The 20,865-nt window shown below is 35.9% G+C and overlaps 1 protein-coding gene across 6 annotated transcripts in view; it reads right to left on the reverse strand.

The window, feature by feature from the left end:
• CDH18 (cadherin 18, type 2) overlaps window positions 1–20,865 on the reverse strand; it is a 658,667-nt gene that overhangs the window by 63,423 nt on the left and 574,379 nt on the right. For all 6 annotated transcript variants that reach the window (XM_012721823.1, XM_012721820.1, XM_012721821.1 and 3 more), the window contains 2 exons: window positions 14,150–14,337; window positions 12–265 (listed from right to left, as the gene is read on the reverse strand). In XM_012721823.1, coding sequence (XP_012577277.1) covers window positions 12–265; window positions 14,150–14,337 — 442 coding nt within the window. The remainder of the gene's footprint in view (window positions 1–11; window positions 266–14,149; window positions 14,338–20,865) is intronic.

A 20,865-nucleotide genomic window follows, 5' to 3' on the forward strand; every position in this document is an offset into this window, starting at 1 on the left:
GTGTACTGTACCTTACTAAGCTGTTGGCACTGTCGGGATCTTGAGCCATAACTGTGCCAACGACAGTTCCAATCCTGGCATTTTCGGAGACTTCCATGACGTAGGAAGGTGTGGAAAACAGTGGGGGCTCATCGACATCACCGACGATGATCTTCAGCATAGTGGCGTCTTTAAAAGGACCCAAGTGAGAAAATCGAAAATCAAGATGTGTGTTGGCTCCTTCTATGTTGAGGGTATAAGATTTCTTTTTCTCATAGTTCAGTGGCTATGGGGGAAAAAAAAAACACTTATTCACTATTGTGACTACCATCACTTTGCATTTTCTTTCCATTTTCCTCTACTTTCGATGTGAAAGTATGAAATTTTCATAACATCTGAGGCAAAAATCATGGAGAGTCACAAGTGAGTCAATTGGCTTTGCCATCACTTATATAAGACAGCTAAACTTCTTCCCCACAGACAAGCAAATATCACTCTTTGGAGACTCTTTTATAGTAATTTTGGCTATCTTCTCTTCACCAATCTGTTTGATTTTAAAAACAAGGTTGATTTTTTTTTGGTGTGTGTTTTGTTTTGAAACAATTTATTTCCTGTCATTAATAGTTATTTTTCACCTTGCTGGTTTTAAATTTGGAATCTTATATATATTAATTGTAACAAAGTATAAAAGAACATCAACTAACTTAAACCAGAGACACTCTGTGGGGAGGAAGCGGAATAAGATGAAAACTGGGATGGGAAGAACACAGGGGCCTATGGTGATGGCACAGGGGTGAAATGGTGGTGGGAAGTCCACAGAGATTACAACTGAGATGGAAAAGGCACAAAACAAAGAATAATGTTAAAAAATATATTTATAAAATAAAAAATATTATGTTAAAAAAAATGTGTCCTTGGGCCCTCCCTGGTGGCGCAGCGGGTTAAATCACAGCACTGAGAAGCTAAAGCCACTTCAGCAAGAGTTCGATTCCCGCCTGCCCCGGGGTGACCACATGGCGCGGCAGACCTCTCCTGACCCGCCCTCCCGCTGCTCCCCTCAGCAGTGTACTTCGTCGATCTGCCTGTTCTGCTCCCCACTCTGTCTCTGGTGAAGCCTCTCACCGACCCTGAGCCTCTGGCCTGTACCCCAGTTCTGTATGCACAAATAAATAAATCTTAAAAAAAAAATGTGTCCTTAACAGGATTTTATAAATAGAGCCAACAGTCCCACAATGATAATTTCCCTTATTTCTTCTAACTGCCTTAAGTTAGACTTTCCAGAAATGGAGATTGCATACCACTTTATGGCTAAATCAACTATAAAGAACCTAGAAATTAGAAATTCTCCAGGAACATGGGTGAGGTATTTGAATATTTTCAAAAGTCTTTATGAGAGAAGAAATTTAAAAACCTTAAAACCTCAAATTATCAACAGTGGACCATATACAATGGATGTATATTTATAGATGATCAAATGCTATTCACTGTTGATTTATGTATTTTCAAGACAGGCTAATTGATTAGGCACTGTGACCCCCAATAGGGAGCCTTTTTCCATTTGAAGGCACATAATCTGGGAAAGAACCACTAAAACTCACATCCATCTTCTTCAGTTGCTTAATTCGTAGCTGGACCCACAGATTTATTACACTTTTTCTTTCCTTGACTCCTTTCTCCTTAGCATCAGTGAGTGCATATCTGTCTTTGACTAATTCAATAAATTGTCCTTGATTTAAATAACCTTTCCTAGAACTGGTGTCATGAAGGGGGTGGAAGGATGTGGCCCCTGGACTCAGAGAAGCACAAATTGTCAGATTCTGGGCACGTTCATCATGGAAAACAACAATTTGGCAGGTTTGCTATTTATTTAAAATTAATGTCATTATTTATAATCAGCATATGGCCTGATAGGCTAATATGAGTGTACTTCTTTTGCTTGAACATGAGTGTTGGAAACATTAAAATTTAAAAATTACAGATTATGCATACTTTACTAGAGATGTTGAACATAGCTTTCTCATGATCACATGGGACCATGAAACATACATCTTTATTTATTTACAGTTGTAGGTTGTTCATCCTTCTGCCTCTCGATGACATTTGTGAGGTAGTTTTGGCTACCGCTACCCTATCAGATATTACTGTCAAGCTGTGCATTCAAGATGACAGGCATGCCTTTTTCTATTTTTTACCAGGTCCCTTGGCAAGTTAGGTGTTATTTGTCTTAACACACGGTTCCCTCCTGCTAAGGTGCAGGCTGTTTATGTGGACACACGGCTTCATGTTTACGATCACCTAATATATATTTAACTACCCCAGGCAGGGAAAATTATTTTGAGAGACTTGTTTGCCAGGACTAGCAGATGGATGCATAGGGACCCATCTGGAGCCACTAAGGAATGAGAGGATTATTTAAGGTTGGACCAGGAATTTCAAAGCGAATGAATTAATGCAAATGGAAATATCTTAACAACCTTATTTATGAAGAGAAAGTGGGAGTGCTGAGTTGCTAGTATGGAACAACTGAGAAGAAATTATACCTAGTTATTGATCCTTGATATTGCAAGATTATGTTTATAAATAATAGGTGGTAAATCCTTGTTCATGTTACAATTATAGTAAAAACTACCTTATTATTGATGCTCATTCTAAATACTTGCTATATTTTGTGTTGCCAAATTCAGTAAGTTGAAATGTTGAATGATCAGCTGTTTGAATTTAGGATAAACAAAGATTACATTTATTAGAACATGTGCCCATTATCACAGGGGACATACTTATACTGAGAAATTAATTTCTCTGAAATTGGAATTCCACTAGGTGTCTTATATTTTATCCAGCAGTGGTACAACCTCATGGTGGGTAATCAGATAAGTCAAATATTAGTGGTAACCAGATCAAATCAAATAAAACAATAGGTAAATACCAACTGATATGACATCCATCTGTATTGGCGACTCCAGTCATAGAAAATTAAAATTGGATTTGACCATATGCCATTGCTTATATCAAAAAGTGTGAGACAAATAAAAGATGCCTCTCTCTAAGAGACCTGTTGTACTAATACTGAACCATCCAAGCATTCCTGAAATAACCTCCCTTGTGATGTGCTTCATTTTACTGGAATGATGCTTGGATGTTCCCACTTGTATTCACAGGTGAGACTGTTTAATATGTGAGCTGCTTTTTAAAATATATTTTTCATTGTTGCAATAGTTTATTTTTACATCATTTTGTGCCTTTTTCCATCTCAGTTGTAATCCCCATGGGCTTCTCATCACAATTCACCTGTGTGCCATCACCACAGTACTGTGCACTCCCCATTTTTTACCCCACTCCCCACTTCACCCCCATAAAATGTCTCTGGTACATATACCAGAGACATTCATTATTCTTATTCCTCCCACCCCCGCTCCCTGGTCCTTTCTGGCGAGCTGATTTTTAAGTTAATTTCATCACATTAGTTTCCGAAGGATGTCCACAGCAAGCTAAAACAAACTGGCTAGCTTAAAATAACAGAAATGTTTTCTCTGTAGCTCTGTTAACAGGAAGTCTGACATTTGGCAAGACTGAGCTCTTTGGAGGTTCATGGGTATAATCTATTCCTTACCCTTTTCTAACTTTTGGCACAACCCTGGACTTTCAGGGTAAGGGAACAACTTTATGGAGTATTTTCTGTTATTTAGAAAAATGATCTATTTGGTTCTAGTGACCACCTCTCTATTTTTAAATTTAAGTAATGCTTGACCTATATTTCCTTTAAAAGTATTCATTAGTACCCTACATAAAACTGATTTTTAAAAGAAATGTTTCTATTTTCTCCCACTTCACTTTCATATAAATATTTTAAGTATTTATTTCTAAATTATGATTAAAGATCTAATACTTGATGTAGTGGTTTTGACTTACATTCTTTGATTCTAAGTACTAATAAAACAATCAGTTTGCATCCTTTGTACTCTTATTTTCTTCTTACTATAGGTCCTATTTCTACCCTTTTGAGACATATGTTATTTTCATCCTGATCCATCACTCTGATGCTGATTTTATCTGCACAGTGTTCGGTTTGTCATTTTCCTTCAATAACTACTAATCCTTTGGTTTGATTATACATTTCCTAAGACGGTTTCCCTCATTTTTATTCTTTAAAATTGTTTATTTATAATCTCCAGATATGAAGAGTAATCTAATTGGATATTAAACCCTTGAGTCACTTTTATTTTCTGGAGCGTTTGGTGCATATTGCTCCATGCATGCTTAAAAGTAGTCTGCCATGTAAAAAAAAAAAAAATCTGACCTTCTTTCATCTTTGAAAAATTGGCCTTTTTTTATTTGAGTTCATAACAATCTAAGTAAACCTATACCATTAGAATTTGACATCTTGTATTATAACAATGTATCATGTCTACTCAGTTTTCCCTAAGAGGAAGAATATTATCTAATTCATCTTCATATTTCAGGTACCTGGCATAATTCCTAGTACAGGGTAGGTGATTAATAGCTCTTACTAAAACCTCAAGTATGGCTATGTTTAGAATACAGAAAAGTGCTGGTACATAGGTTACTTTGAAGAAAGTTTTTATATTACTTTAAAAATATCGATAGTTGGGCCCTCCCTGGTGGTACAGCTACTAAGAACCTAAAGCCACTTCAGCATGAGTTCGATCCCCACCCAAGAGGTGACCCACATGGTGCGGCAGACTTCTTCTGACCTGCCCACTGCTCGCCTCAGCACTGTACTTCATCATTCAGCCTGTTCTGCTGCCCACTCTGTCTCTGGTGAATCCTCTCAATACCCTTGCACCTCTGGCCTGTACCCCAGTTCTGTGTGCATAAATGAATAAATCTTTAAAACTATATATACTGATAGTTAACACCTAAGTATGACCTAAATAATCAACATACATTACTGTTTTAGTCACCACAATGACACTTTGAGGTATTATACAATTGCTTCTCATTTACAAATGAGAAAAAGGCACAGAGAAGTTAAGAAACTTGCTCATAGTCATCGCCCTATAATTGGTGAACTCAGTATCTGAACACAGGCTTTGGGATTCTATAGGGTTATACCCTGAAACACTCGTCTATAATGTGTGAAATCTAATTAACACCAAAATGGTGTCCTGAAATATTCCAAATTGACGAACTAAAGATCAAAAGACTTTTAGTGTAATATGAGAACCCTCACTACTAAAAGAAACTTTCATGCATCTTCTTTCTGAGCATTCTAACACTGAAAATGCGTTTATGACTTTGTTATTTTTAATTTCATTAATTCTTGACACTAGAACTCTGATCATCTTTATAATTGTCTTAAATCACCGACTCACCAAGCTAAGAAGATGAAATGCTTTCTATGCAAATTCTTTTATCAAATCTCCCTCTGCGTGATGTGCTTATTCTGGCTGTAATTTTAACTTCCGGGGACAGTGGCAGCTCTTACTTTTCTTTAGTTACTGTTCAAGATCTTGATGTAGCTCACTGTCAATGAGTTCACTCTAATTTCATCTTAAGTTTTAGTTTCTTAATTTCATCTTATTACTCTTAGTAATTACTTTTACATTTCACTGCTCTCTCTAACTTATAACACTCTCCTTTTTGATATTAACACATTGCATATAACTGTAGATAGTAATTATCCTTCCCATCAGTCATTTTCCAGCCAGCTCTACATATTTGATACTTTTTAAATTGTTTCTCATTAATCTCTTCTTTCATTCATTTAATCACACTAGTATATCTATGTCTGGAACTACTTAACCATTATAAGTAGAAGAATACCAAATATATTCATCCAAATTGCTATGTGAATTGTACTTCAAGAAAATTCTAAAATTTTATTTTGCTACATATTAGGAAAAGAAACTTATGACCCCTCCTTGTGTATTTTGTCTTATATCATCACCACATTTTTCACTTACAGAAAGCAGACTATAGAATTATAATTATAGAATATAAACATTTTATTCAATCAAATTTATTACTTCAATCATGCAAAAGTCCTAGAATAGTGACCAACATTATTGGTTTTGTTTAAAAAAAAAAACATGTATTTTGAAATAACATTAGAAAAATGGCATAGATTTGAACAGTATTTCTTCAGCTAGACTTTCTTATCCCAAGGTTTGTGAAACTTTCCAGAGATGTCTTATGAATGGTGAAACATTCTGTGAAGAGTACAGCACATGTCTAAATTTTCTTTCTATAAATTTTCTCTGCATAAAGATAAATGTCATTTAATGTATTTATTTCAAGAATATTAACACAAATATTACTTCTTTACCTGCTGTCATTTGAAGACAGAGGTAAATGAAAATATTTTATTTCAAATAATGAATAAACACAATATATATTTATAAATTTTTATATTATGTTATTTTGAAATAGTTAAATATAACCATATGTGTGTGTAGCTATACATTTCACTGCACCTGTATACATGAAAACTTATTCGTAGCCTATTGATGTGGATAACTTAACTCATCAGGATAGTTCAGAAAATCACCATTTCCGACTAGGACACAAAATCATATTGCAGAAATATATATGTTAAAGACAGTCAATTAACAGTCAAGACAGTTTCAACTGTTGTAACACTACAGGCTTATTGCCAAGCCTATAGATGAATAATAAGAACAAAAGCTGCCCAATAGCACTTCTCTGTCAGAAGTTATTAGAAATAAAGTGATGGATTTCACTGAATTGAAAGTTTAACTTCTGGCTGAGTGGGAGGAGATATAAGAATCTTACAATAAAGACTGCCATTCGGTTGGACTTTTTGTTAATATAATCCTAATAAATATTCAGTTATTGTAAATAGTTCATTAGGAATAAATAGCTACTCCATATTATATACAACATGCACCAATATGCGTGCCTATGCTTGCATTTGCTTTGGGTTCAGACACCTTATTTATTGCTCTTTGTGTTTTCCAGTGCCCAATTCTAAAATCCAAAGGCAGGGAATATCTTGATTTGTAGTCTGTCACTCAACACAAGGCAAAGTAATGATATAGAACAATTTAAAAACAACCACCTAGAGGGAAGCAAAATTGTGTCACCCCAAAATGTGCCGTTTTGGAAAAAAATAAGCAAACCTAGAATATATATAGGTGTGTGTGTTCATTCTATATATGTCATATGCAGATGTGTATGCATGTAAGTATATGTATGTAATAAATAAGTAATGACCTAGTATGATTATAATTGAAAGTGCTTCATTTTTTTTCCCTCTTAGAGTTACCTTCAAATTTTTCAAATATGTTTTTGCAGCTTAATCTTTTTTTTTTTTTTTAAGATTTTATTTATTTGTGCATATAGAGCTGGGATACAGGCCAGAGGCTCAGGGGTGGTAAGAGGCTTCACCAGAGACAGAGTGGGGAGCAAAACAGGCAGATCTACGAAGTACACTGCTGAGGGGAGCAGCAGGCGGGTCAGGAGAGGTCTGCCTCGCCATGTGGATCTCCTCCGGGGCAGGCGGGAATTGAACTCATGCGGAAGTGGCTTCTCAGTGCTGTGCTTTAACCCGCACCACCAGGGAGGGCCCTGCAGCTTAATCTTTTTACACTTAAAAAATCATTTGTTAAATGACATGGGATAATGATCCTTACACATTGCAGAAATGGCAGGGAAATACAAACACAAAGTACCAGGTTGCAAAAATATTTAACAACTGGTCCCTCCCTGGTGGAGCAAGGGGTTTAAGTGCAGTACTATAAAGCTGTCCCCAGCCGCTGCAGCAGGCGTTTGATGACCCGCCAGGGAGCTGACCCACATGTCAGAGCAGACCTCTCCTGTCTTGCCTGCTGCTCCCCTCAGCAGTGGATTTCAGTCAGTCTTCCTGTTCTGCTCTCCACTTTGTCTCTGGTGAATCCTCACATCCTCCCACTTCTGGCCTGTACCCCAGTTCTTGGATGCATAAATAAATAAATCTTTAAAAAATGTTAACAACTACTGTAAACAGCAATACATGTGTGGCTCATGTAGATATACATTCATGGGGAGTATCCGTGCACTTCAGGAAAACTAATCATATGCAACCATCCTTCCCTGTCAGACCTATAAGAGGACCAGGAAATTGATCTTTCCTAGAGAGAGAAATTAGTAAAATACCTGCCATGAGATGTACCACAGAAATGATCATGGAAGATATTGATGACTGAGTGGTGCCAAAAACTTCATCCTACAAAGGTAACATGAGGATGAAAAATAATCATCCTTGACTGATGACAGAGGGGGACGTATATTACCAAAAAGATGTATAAGAGCATGTGCCTGTGACCTGATAGTGTGTTTATGGGTGAACTGAATACCACAGAGTCAAGAGGGGATGGGGAGCAAAATAATCACTTGGAGGAGTCTGGAAAGGATCATTTAAATCTGGTGTAAATACATGGTGAATTGGTGGTGGGAAGTCCATGGGGATTACACCTGAGATGAAAAAAATGTTCAAAAGGAAGAATGATGTAAAAAATGTATATGTATATGTGTGTGTGTATAAATATCTACTTTTCCAGAAAAAAATATACATTTGGTGCAAATAGAGGGGAAATAGACAGAAAAAAGAGAGAAGAAATACATACATACTACATATTATGTGTGTAAATTATGAAACATGTACAGAATAATACCATAATTGTATATCCATATGTACATACACATATGTAAAACAACTGCTATCAAGAGTACACATCTTATAGGACCTGCAGAAGAGACTGTGAGAAAGTCTGCAAAGAGGAAGCACTTCACCAGCCAGCACATTGTCAAAGGAAAGACTGCATCAACTTGCATTCATCCTTATCTGCTTTCCTCTTTCCACCAAGTCAGGCTCCATTAGAGAAAGAATGAAAGTTATCAAAGTGTATTTACAATGTACCAGACTATGGGCCAGTGAATTCACTAGGCAATTTTCTGATGAAGGACTGATATGGACAGGAATGTGCAGACGCTCCTGCAAACTGATTTATTGAGAAGCACTGATTTTGATCTTCGGGGAGATAGGCTGTTCTGCCTTGCTGGCTGAGGTGAGGTGCTGTAGAGATGTAGTAAGGAACTGATTTTAAAGGACTGTTTTATCCATGGTCGTCATCTCAGCCAGTATCTCTTAAAGGTCAAAATCCTTTGAATTACACAATTTCATTTTCAAATTGCAATTATTTATAACACAAACAAGAGTGATAAAGCAAGCCTCAGACTGAAAATCTCAATCTGAAGGATCAAACAATTAGATGAATGAAAACATTACTGTGATCCTCCCTGGTGGCACAATGGGTTAAAGCACAGCACTATGAAGCTATAGCAGCCACTGCAGCATGAGTTGGATCCTGGCCAGGGGGGTGACCCACATGGCGCAGCAGACCTCTCCTGTCTCTCCGCTGCTCCCCTCAGCAGTGCATTTCAGTAGATTTGCCTCTTCTGCTCCCCACTCTGTTTCTGTGAATCCTCTCATCACCACCCCACACCTGTGGCCTGTACCCCTATTCTGTATGTATAAATGCATAAATCTTAAAAATAAGAAAACATTAATGCATCTAGACTGAGAAAGCCTAGAAAATATATTCAGAGAAAAACATGAACAATTTGAATTCAATAATACATATAATTTTTGGCACACCGCCACTACCGTTTATACAACTGCATTATCCTTATCCTGAAAATATCCATGTATGTGTGTGTGCAATAAAGAATGAATAATGATAAATAAATATATGTGCTCAGACATGTATGTATACTATTTTGCCTTTATTTTCATCAGACATAATTAAAGTAATTGCTGTCATGCGAGATGGGAAAACCCCATTGTACTGAATCTGCCATTAATTTTTATTTCAGATCACATGTGTGTGTGTAAATGAGATGTGTTAGTGTTTTCTTTACATATATGCATATGTATGGAATATATCAAATACATATGAGCATATATGTTTGTATATATATGTATATATATATATATATACATATATATATATATATGATGTGTGCATATATAAATGATGAAGAGCCAAGACTTTGTTCTCTTTTTAGCAAATATGCTTAACTTCTTTATAAAGATCACAGTACATTAATAGGCAAGAATGCACAGATTCCAGCTAGATCATTGCAACTTATTTGCAATCATTAGCTTCTCCCTGCTGTCTGATTTTCTTTTTTTTCTTTCTTTTTTTAAGGTTTATTTATTTATTTATGCACTCAGAACTGGGGTACAGGCCAGAGGTGCAGGGGCGGTGAGAGGATTCACCAGAGACAAAGTGGGGAGCAGAACAGGCAGATAAATGAAATATATTTCTGAGGGAAGCAGTGGGCGGGTCAGGAGAGGATGTGGGTCACATCCAGGGCTGGGGTTCAAAGTCACACTGAAGTGGCTGCAGCTGGCTTGCAGAGCTGTGCTCTAACCTGTTGCACCATCAGAGAGGGCCACTGTCTGCTTTTGTAAGGGAATGGCCAAGTTTCTTACAATGCTGTCTCTAACACCACAGAGCTTTCCTTTCTAAACATATACTATTTTCCACTCATTTCCATATGAAGTCATTGGGGAGTACAGCTTCCTTCCACATGTGCTTGTTTCACTCAGCCCCCCAAAGCTCCAGTGCTGACACTACCATTTTACACCACATCATTTTTTCTGTCTCTACTTGGTCCCCCCTTCCCTTCTGTACCTATTATAGCCTTCACAGAGTCTAAGAGTTATTTTCCCAGTTTGTTTTCTTTGGGTATTTATATTCCATAAATGAACGAAATCATCCATCTTATCTTCCATTTTCTCCCTTAGTTCACTTAGCATCACCTGGCAAGAGCCATTCATTTTGGCCTAAAAGGACATTCCGTTTGGAACATATTCCATTTTCTACATATCCCACAATTTCTTCATCAGGTCTTTTACTCATGGTATTTAGCTTGTGTCCTGCGTTTTGGTTACTGTGAAGAATGGGAAGGTGAGAGTCTGAATTTTCTTTTTTTGTATTGTTTTCCTATTCTTTTGGTATATAGCCATGAGTGGTCCTGCTGGATCACATGGTATGTCTATTGAGTTATGCCAGGATGACCCGTATCAGTTTCCATGCATGCTACACCTGTTTAATTCCTACCAGCAGTGAGTGTTCCTCTTTCTCCACATTCTCATCCACTTTTGTTAAGTTTACTTTCAGGAATTTTATCACTGTTTATCAAATTGTAAATGGGACCGTTCTCTTAATTTCTCTTTCCTTCAATTCACTGTATACAGACATACAATAGATTTTTCAGTACTGATTTTGTATCCTGCAACTTTATTTTATTTATATATTATTTCTGTTAGTTTTTGGTAGAGACTTTCATGTTCTATATGTTATTATGTCATCTCTAAATAGAAATCATTTCAGCTCATCTTTTCTAATTTGGATTCCTTTCATATCTTTTTCTTGCCTAATTAATTATGCCTTGAACATTATATACTATACTGAATAACAATGATGAGAGTGGACGTCCTTGACTTTTTCCTGATAGTATAGAAAATATTTTCAGTTTTTCACCATTGAGTATGATGTTATATATATTCTATTTGAGTATAATTCTTTATCTCTCTTTGATTCCATTCTGTTAGCTGTGATTCCGTTTCTTGTTTGGATAATGACACGCCTTATATCATCATATCCTGGCAAGATTTAAAGGATTATAATATTTGTACTCACTTAATCAAGGCTTGGGAAAGATATTTACAATCCACCTGACATAGATGAAACAATCAAAAATATTAATTCATGTTACTGTTATTTGTGATGATAATGATGATGATGATGATAATCAGCTGAAAACTGCTAGGGCCAATTACACTGTCCTCTTTTTATTATCAAACCCAATTAATATTTATAATCTTAAATTATTTTTAATTTCTATATTATTTCACATTTTTAATCACTATCTTTCTCCTCTATAGCCTTCCTTTGGAAAATACTTTCCTGTTTCTTCAAGAAGCCTTTTTCTTTGCTGTTTTCTTCTTTTCCTAAATGTTGGTTTCTCTAAGACTTCAAAGTTCATTTCCTAAGTGAGGAAATCATTCAAGAATTAAAAGCAGACACTTATCCTCACCTGATAATTTTATACATATCCACATCCAATAGCTACTCTAATACTTATTGAATGCTTTCTCTGTGTAAGAAAACACACTAAAGTTGAGACTGAATTGGTGAGATAAGCAGATAAGCAGTGTTGTCTTCATGTAGCTTACATCAGTTAATCAGAACATTATATCTACTGAGACCTAGTCATTTCTATTTAGATAACTTTAATCATTCTTTATTGAGTAAAGTTCAGTAAGACTATGTTCTTCTTCTTTTTTTTAAGATTTATTTATCCAAGCATACAGAAATGAGGTACAGCCAGAGGTGCAGGGCCTGGGAGAGGATTCAACAGAAGCAGAATAGGGAGCAGAACAGATGATCCACAAAGTACACTGCTGAGGGGAGCATTGGGCAGGTCAGGAGAGGTCTGCCCTGCCATATGGATCACCTCCTGGTCATGGATCAAACTCACAGAAGTGGGCTGCAGCTTGGCTTAGCTTCTTGGTGCTCCAATCCACAGTACCACCAGGGAGGGCCCCCGAGACTATGTGTTCTTGTTCCCTCCAACTTGGTTCCTCTTGATTAAATGATGCTATTTTGGCATTATATGGCATTAAATATGCAATCTATACCCTTTGTTTTCTCATTCTAGAATTCTCATCCTTATTATCTTTATATAACTAAATACATAACACATTTAGCCTGTTTTTAATCATTACTGAATATAAGACATTTTCAATTATCCTATATTTTTCTCAATAACAATGTATAACTCCTCTTTAGAGAACTTTTTTTTTATTACTGATCTAGAAATAAGTGATATTTGAAAGCCCTCTGTATACCACCATAAATTAGAAACTGTATGCAGATCATTGTGAAATCTGGTTCTTCTCAACCTTGAATGGCTCATCTAGAAGTACAATTGTCACATGGAAACACTCAAAATACTTATATCCATTAAAAAGTGCTATCGAAATTGACTTCTCACTACCACATTTTGACCTATGGTTGCATAACCTCAGAAAAGCAAGATTAAAATGAGGAAATATTTTAGACAAAGACATCAGTATTTTACGTAGACAAAGCAGATTTTACTTGATGACTTGTGGTCTTCAAATATGCACACACTGTATGTTCTACCATGTGGCATCCAGAAGATGAGAGAATTATCAATTTTAAATCAGTGTACACTGATTATTAGAAAAAATAATGTGATGATATGTAATTCACATAGAAAATCATTACAAACTAGATAGATAACTGGCAAGTAGGTAGATTTACTTCTATATAATTAGAGGCACATCATAATATGGTTTCTCAGTCTATATTCTAAAAATATTTTAGTGGAATCATCAAGACTACTTGTTAAAAAGACCAATTCCTTAATTCTACTCCAGTATTTCTGAAAAAAAAAAAAAAAAAAGCCAATGTACTCCAAATGGTCTGAATGTTACTAAATTTCTCACCTGAAATCATTGAACATTAAAAGACAGAGATACTGCACCGGGTACTATATTTAAATTCTTTGACAATTACTTGTGTTATACTTTGTTTTTGTAAGGACATGAGATATTATGTACTATTAGAAGGTATTATGTTCTATTAGAAACAAACAGGAGCAGTTTCAACCCAATGACATACTCTTTGGAATATTTAAAAAAAAGGGGGGGGGATAAAGTCAATGTTTTCCAAAAGCAGTCTTCATGGATCCTGTCAGATCAAATTCTGTCTCCTAATGAGTGATCATTAACGTGCAGAAGTCTTTTTCATCAGTTAAAAAGCCCTTCATGTTACTCAGCTTAATACAACATCAGGCAGTGACATCCAAAAGAGAGGCATTTATGCTAACTCTGTTATCTGGAAAGAAAGATGGGGTTAGTGTAACCCCATCACTGTGCCTTCATAGCATGTCCAATCTCAGATTTTCCCACTGTAACAGAATGTAACTCACACAACATGATCTGAAGAGTAAACACTTGTAATTACAATGCAGTTACATTTCAAAGATGAATTCCCACTTGGAAGATGGGCTATTTTAATACTGATGAAGTGGAGGAGTCCTTCGTCTGCCAATTTCCATTCATGGAAAAATGGGTGAGTTGCCTAAATCACAGACAATCTATTCTTCTTACCTTCTTCAAGGAAAGGATTCCCTCTCTGGTCTCTTTGTCAGTGGAGATGGAGAACACCCCAATGCCATCACCATTAATGATGGAGTAGGTCATGTCGGCATTTGAACCTGTGTCTGCGTCATTTGCCTTGATTTTCCCAACAGCTGAACCAACTTGTGCTGACTCAGGAACATACAGCTGGTAGTGCTCTGAAAAACATGGAATTTAGTGGATGATAATAATGTATCCAATCACAATATTATAAGAAGTACATTTAAAATATTAAGACCATCTAGTCAAATGCACATTATATTAAGCAATGTAGTGAACACTTTCTTAATTATTAGTACATATTTAGTAATTAAACACTAGATTACACAAATGTAAATGTAAAATGGTCCACATTAAATAATTTGTAGATAGCTGGATGTAAAATATTTTGTTAATTCTACATCCATATGAAAACAAAAGTTAGACAAGGAATGTCAAGTTTGCATTCCTATATTGAGCAAAATTGAATTGGTCAAGTGTTAGTACAAAAACCAATTTCTCCCTCCACAAGGAACACATGAAGCTAAAATATAAAGTACAATAATTTAAAGTGAATAGAGAGAAAAGAATGTGGGGGACTCATGGATATAGTCATTATTTTAAACAACAGACTAAAACTTAGTGATATGTACAAGCTATGACAAAGAGTATTGATATATTTATCATGTATCACTAGCCAGGTTCTTGATTCTATAAATCTTATTATCTTATATTAAGGAATACATTTTTTGGCATACTGATAATAAATGTAATTGAAAATAAAAAAAAATAGTTTGCCACAATATTAAATTCCTATAAGGACTATTCAACTATGTTAAATGAATATTAATAAATGTAATGGACATGTTATCAATTTATAATTGATGTTAGAAACATATCTATTAAATACATTTATTGATAATAACAAACCAATAAAACAATATAAATAACAAAAGCCTTTAATTAAATTTGTAATTTTGTAAGTGTTAGCCACTACACACACACACACACACACACACACACACACAAACACACACACACAATTAGGCTGTATAAATATGTGAATGCAGAAAGTCCATAAAAATAATTTTCCTGAGCCATTATTTTGTTAGGTGTGGTGTGATGATAACTTTTGTGTCAATATGTCTAGTAAGCCTATCAAGTATTTTTATATTTTTTCAAGGCGCTATTGTAGATTCTGAATATTGACTCGTATGTCTGTATTTATTCATGAATCAACAAAGTTTTACTCCGGTTCTTTTTCAAAAGCATTGAGACAACCTCAGACATATTTTTTTAGATTTGCAGCATTCACCAAAACATTCATGGTTAAAACCTCTCCTGTCAAACACATGATGTCTTTACTTGAATGCTGTGTTTTTGTTTTTTTTTTTTTTTAAAGATTTTATTTTATTTGTGCATACAGAACTAGGATACAGGCCAGAGATGTGGAGGGTGAGAGAATTCACCAGAGACAGAGTGGAGTGCAGAACAGGCAGATCAACGAAATACACTGCTGAGGGGAGCAGCGGGCGGGTCAGGAGAGGTCTGCCACGCCATGTGGTCACCTCCGGGGCAGGCGGGAATTGAACTCATGAGGAAGCGGCTTTAGATTCTCAGTGCTGTGCTTTAACCCGCTGCGCCACCAGGGAGGGCCGAATGCTGTGTTTTTATTAGGGCCCAAAATATTGCTAGCAACTGTCAATATTGGCATTTCATTGATCTGGGTACCATGTGATTTAAAAATAGGAATCTTTCCTCTTTCAGTCAATTGGAGAAAGAATAGACAGCTGAAGAACATCAATCCAAAAGAGTTTATTTCCCTAAATATTCCAGCTGGAAGTAGAGAAGAAGCTAATTGTCTCTGGTAGTAAGTCTATGAAATGCTGGAAGGTGCCTTGACAATGGTTTCCAAAATTCATATGAATGTACCAGCTATAGTTATTCAGGTCTAATGAATGGAATGCACTAGAAGTATAAAGTGTCATTTCAAGACTAGGCTAGGAAAAAATGGTAGCTTTAGCATGGACACACTAGCATTTACTGTTTTCCTGGGGTAATCCAGCTATTTTGTTCTATTGAAGCCTGACTGAGACATAACAGCAATCATGTTAACAAGCTGGAAACTAAAACCTGCCTGAAGGAAACTTTGGATAAGAGCACAGTCTCTGATGACAGTTACATGGGACCTCAGAAACCTGAAAGCAGGCATCCAGTTAAATCCCATCTAAATGTCTGACTTACATAAATTGTGAGTTCAATGTTTGTTGTTTTAATCTGATAAACTTGGACTGGTTTCAATCCAGCAATTGTGATAATTCTGACTCTTAGTGATATAAACTAACGGATCATTTTTAATTCTTTTAACCTCTGGTGATTGGTGTTTGGACAAATTCAAAACCAAAACAAGACAAAAATACCAACAGACAAGGAAAATGATGATACATTTATTGTGGAGGGTTCTTTTGCTGTGAGTTTTTATAGCAGTAAACGTGTAGCTTATCCAATAAATAAATAATAAATAGATACATATAGGGCCACATTTTGAACATTTTGTTGTGTATGTTCCAAATTTTATATTATAGAGAAAAAAATATGAAATTTACAATTGATAGCCAAGGTTAACCATTTGCCATAATCAAATTTTCAACTCATTCTCCAGGAATCATTATCATTCTCTGCATATTTTTATAATATTACTTTAGATAGCTTTCCACAGATATATATTCAAGTAGTATGTAGTATAACATTTGATATTTAGATTTATACACCTGTGTATGATTTTTTTCACTTTGATTTTTCATATAAAATAATTTTTGAAATATACTACATGTAGTTATCATTCATTAACAACATAATACTTCACTTGATAAATATCCTACAGGTTAGCCTTTCTGGTTTTTCCAATTTAAACGATGTTTAATATATATTGTCTTATGCATTTCCTTATGCACATATTAGAGAGTTTATATGCCATATTCAGAAACCCCCACCACCATATTTTCATGATTCTGTTCACACTTTTTCTAAAACTAATTTCCTGAAAAGTACATCTTAGCTTTTCCACAAACTTACCTTCGGTTCCTACCTTCAAAGTCAGTACTGATCAAAACTTAGGCCAATATTTCTATTCTTTCTAGACAAACACTAGGAAGATGGTTTCTCTCATAAATTATAAGCCAATGTCACAAATTAGTCACAGCTACTGTCGCCTAGTTTACACCTTAACATGCCACATGCCCATGGCCAAAGCAAACTAATTGGCCAACATGGAATTCAAAGAATAAATATCATCTATTTGGAGGAAAAGATGCAGAGACAGGGAGACTATGAGAAACTGTGGGAAAATAGTCAAATCTATGAGAAGCAGCAAGAGGAAGAAGTGCTTAAGGATAAGTCAGTAAAATTCTATTCCCAATAGAATTCTCTTGAAAGTAAGACAAAAGAGAATGGCCATTACATAATAATTGCAATCTGAAAAGTAAACATCTTAAGTTGTTTTCCAGTGAGGTTCTCTGAATAGTGAACTCATTCTTTTGTTATAACACACTTTTATCTCACCCTCATTTTTAATGCCAATTTAGCTGAAGATTTCAAGAGTAATAGCATTTCTTATCAGTTTTGAAGACAGTTTTCTATTGTCATCTGTACTCTATTATTGTTGATGAGATGCTTGGAGTTTATCAAATGGTTTTGTTTTGGAGTTCTAAACTACACCATAACACATCTAAGTGACAACATTTCTCAATGGCACCTGGAACTTCTTATGATTCCTCATCAAAGGATTAACACCTGTTCTTATTCTTAAATAATTTTATTAGTTTGTAGTTTTTGCTACTGCCTTATCATTCTCCTGGCTGTCTTCCCTGGAAACGCTAGTATTATACACTGAAGCTTGGTTTTCCTTTGGTTTAATTTTCATTCCAAATTTTAATTTGTCGTCTTTGGTCTCTCATCGACATTCTGGCTGGTGTCCTCAGCCTTGTCTTCCAGCTTACTAACTATGTATTTGGATGTACCTAGTCTCCAGTCTCCCCTCTTTGTCTGCCTTCTAAATGTTCACGTCTGTGTTGCTGCTTCCAGTGACTGACACGTGGTGTCTTTTCATTTTCCATTTCAAAGTGAGCCTTGGTTTCATGCCAGACACCTAACTCAAATAACATCCCTAATGAATGCCTGTAATTACACACTTCCTCCCTTTTTTGAGAGCTAACAAGATGAGATACCAGCGCCCAATGCTTGCAACCTGCCTTATACTCCCTTTGGGCGTTCACTTCAGCAGCCTGCCAACGTGCCACGTGCTTTGCAGGAACACTCATACTGCTACAACTCTACGGAAATATAAAGTCTACTGGGGGAACACACAATTATATCTGGAGCAGAATACTCACGATTTCCCAAAACTCTTATTATTCTAGTGTCTGACACTTGGGCTTCTCAGTTTTGCCCCGAGGCTCCAGTAAAAAGTAAGCCTGACTTCCACTCTAATCTCTATATTTTTAGAGTTCAGAAGATGGATTGAGGATTGAGGCATCTATACAAATATGCAGTAGTGGATACAGCATGGGGAGAAGGTGACTTTGATGGAAAGGAGATTTTGGGACTCTGCAGCTGGGCCCCATGTACGACTCCTGAGCAAACTCATCTCTACTAAGCCAACTCTTTTCTAAACTAATGAAATCAATATCCAGATTTATTACAGCCTGGCTCTTCTAAATTCCTCTAAGGTAAATTTCCTTTCTAATATTAGCTTCCTGAATGATGTCGAAACAAAATATTGATAACTAAAATCCGAAATTGCTGTTCTTGTAATTAAGAAAGTAGCTTCAGACTTGCTGCTAGGTAAATTGTAGATGACAGTTGAAAGTGAGCAGAGAGAATGTTTTGCCTGAATGAGATATCTGCTTCACAAATGTCTACTAGACAATCGATAGCATTTTTGATGCCTTAAATTATTTTAAGATAGAAATTTCTCTTGTCTGAGAAGGTAAGTATAATAGAGCAATTATGATTTAAATGACTTAAAAGCAATGATGTACCTGACATTGGTAAAATGACAGGTGAGAAGTGTCAAGTTCTCATTCCCATAACAAAGCTGAAAACAAGAAAGAACTGGCTGAACAACCGTTTAGAAACTCAGGAAAACAGAAGTGATTGGCAAGCAAGCAATTGCTTAAAGAAAAACACACTAAGGCCTTTCCTAGTGGCACAATGGGTTGGGACGCAGCGCTGCCAGTAGGTCACAGCCGCTTCAGTGCGAGTTTGATCCCTGGTCCAGGAGGTGACCACAGGGCACGGCAGACCTCTCCCGACCCACCACTGCTCCCCTCAGCAGTGGACTTCATCAGTCGTCCTGTTCAGCTCCCCACTCTCTCTCTGGTGAATCCTCTCACTGCCCATGAACCTCTGGCCTGCACCCCAGCTCTGTATGCACAAATAAATAAACCTTTAAAAAATAATAAAAGAAAGAAAAACACACTGAAATCATGCTTGGTACTTGATTTGTTCTGACTGCTCTGGGTAGACAGATCAGTCTGCTGGAGAACAGTTCAACCCCCAGCTGTCTCTGTGAGAAGATCACAAAGATGACAGGCGAGGCAGACACACAAAATAACAACAACAAAAATGGAGAAGCAACTCTCCTGCCCACCTATGATGAGGGAGGTGCCTTCTTTTTCTCCTTTTTCTAATAAGCCTATCTTTTTAAAATGTAAAGATAAAGGAGAGAAGACTCAAATTGCTTAAGTTAGAAATAATCTGAAAAGTGGAAGAGAGCACTATGAAAATAAATAGAACTGACTATAAAAAAACTGTACACCAACAAAGCAGATAACCTACAAGAAATCATTCAATCCTTTGAAATCACAAAGAATAAAACTGAATTATAAAGACTGAATTATAATGACAATAGAATGTTTATTTTAAAAAAATCAAAAGTTTGTGAGAAGGTGGAGAAATCAAAACACTGGCCATTGTTACTGGGGATATAGAATGATGCAAATTCCCTGGGAACAGTGCTGTTTCATCAAACAAGTAAACACTGATTTATCCTTTGACTCAGCCATTTGATTACTGGGTATTTACACCAAGACATGAAAAGCTGATATGTGAATATCTGTCTATACATCGATATTTATAGTAGCATGAATGACAATATTCAAAGGGAAGAATCACCCTAAATATCAAATGGTTAAACAAAATGGAGTATAACATACAATAGAATATCAGTCATCCTTAAATGGGAAAGGAATTCTCATACATTTTACCGCATAAAAGATTGGGATATTATATTGAATGAAGTCAAGCCAGATGAAAAAGGACAAATACTGTATGATTTCACATTTATGAAGTACCTAGAATAGTAAAATTTTTAAAGAGAGAAAGTTGAATAATTGTCAGATACTTCTAGGGGAGGTGAGTGAGCAGTGAGTATTTAATGGCTTATGGAGTTTGGTTTTGCAAGAAAGAAAGAGTATTTGTTCATTTCAGCAGTATTTAGAAAAGCCAAATTATGGAAACATCTAAGTACCCAACCACAGAGGAGTAGATCAGGGAGATATGTTATATATACAACTGCATAATGACCTCCAGCTGTTAGTAACAACGCGGCTAGAATTAAAAGGGATTATGCTAAGCAAAATTAGTCCAAAGGCAACAGACAAATACCTAATGGTTTAACTCATAGGTGGAATATAAAGAAACAAAAC

The sequence above is a fragment of the Condylura cristata genome, unplaced genomic scaffold (genome assembly GCF_000260355.1).
Source record: "Condylura cristata isolate star-nosed mole 26May11 unplaced genomic scaffold, ConCri1.0 scaffold00007, whole genome shotgun sequence".
NCBI lineage: Eukaryota > Metazoa > Chordata > Mammalia > Eulipotyphla > Talpidae > Condylura > Condylura cristata.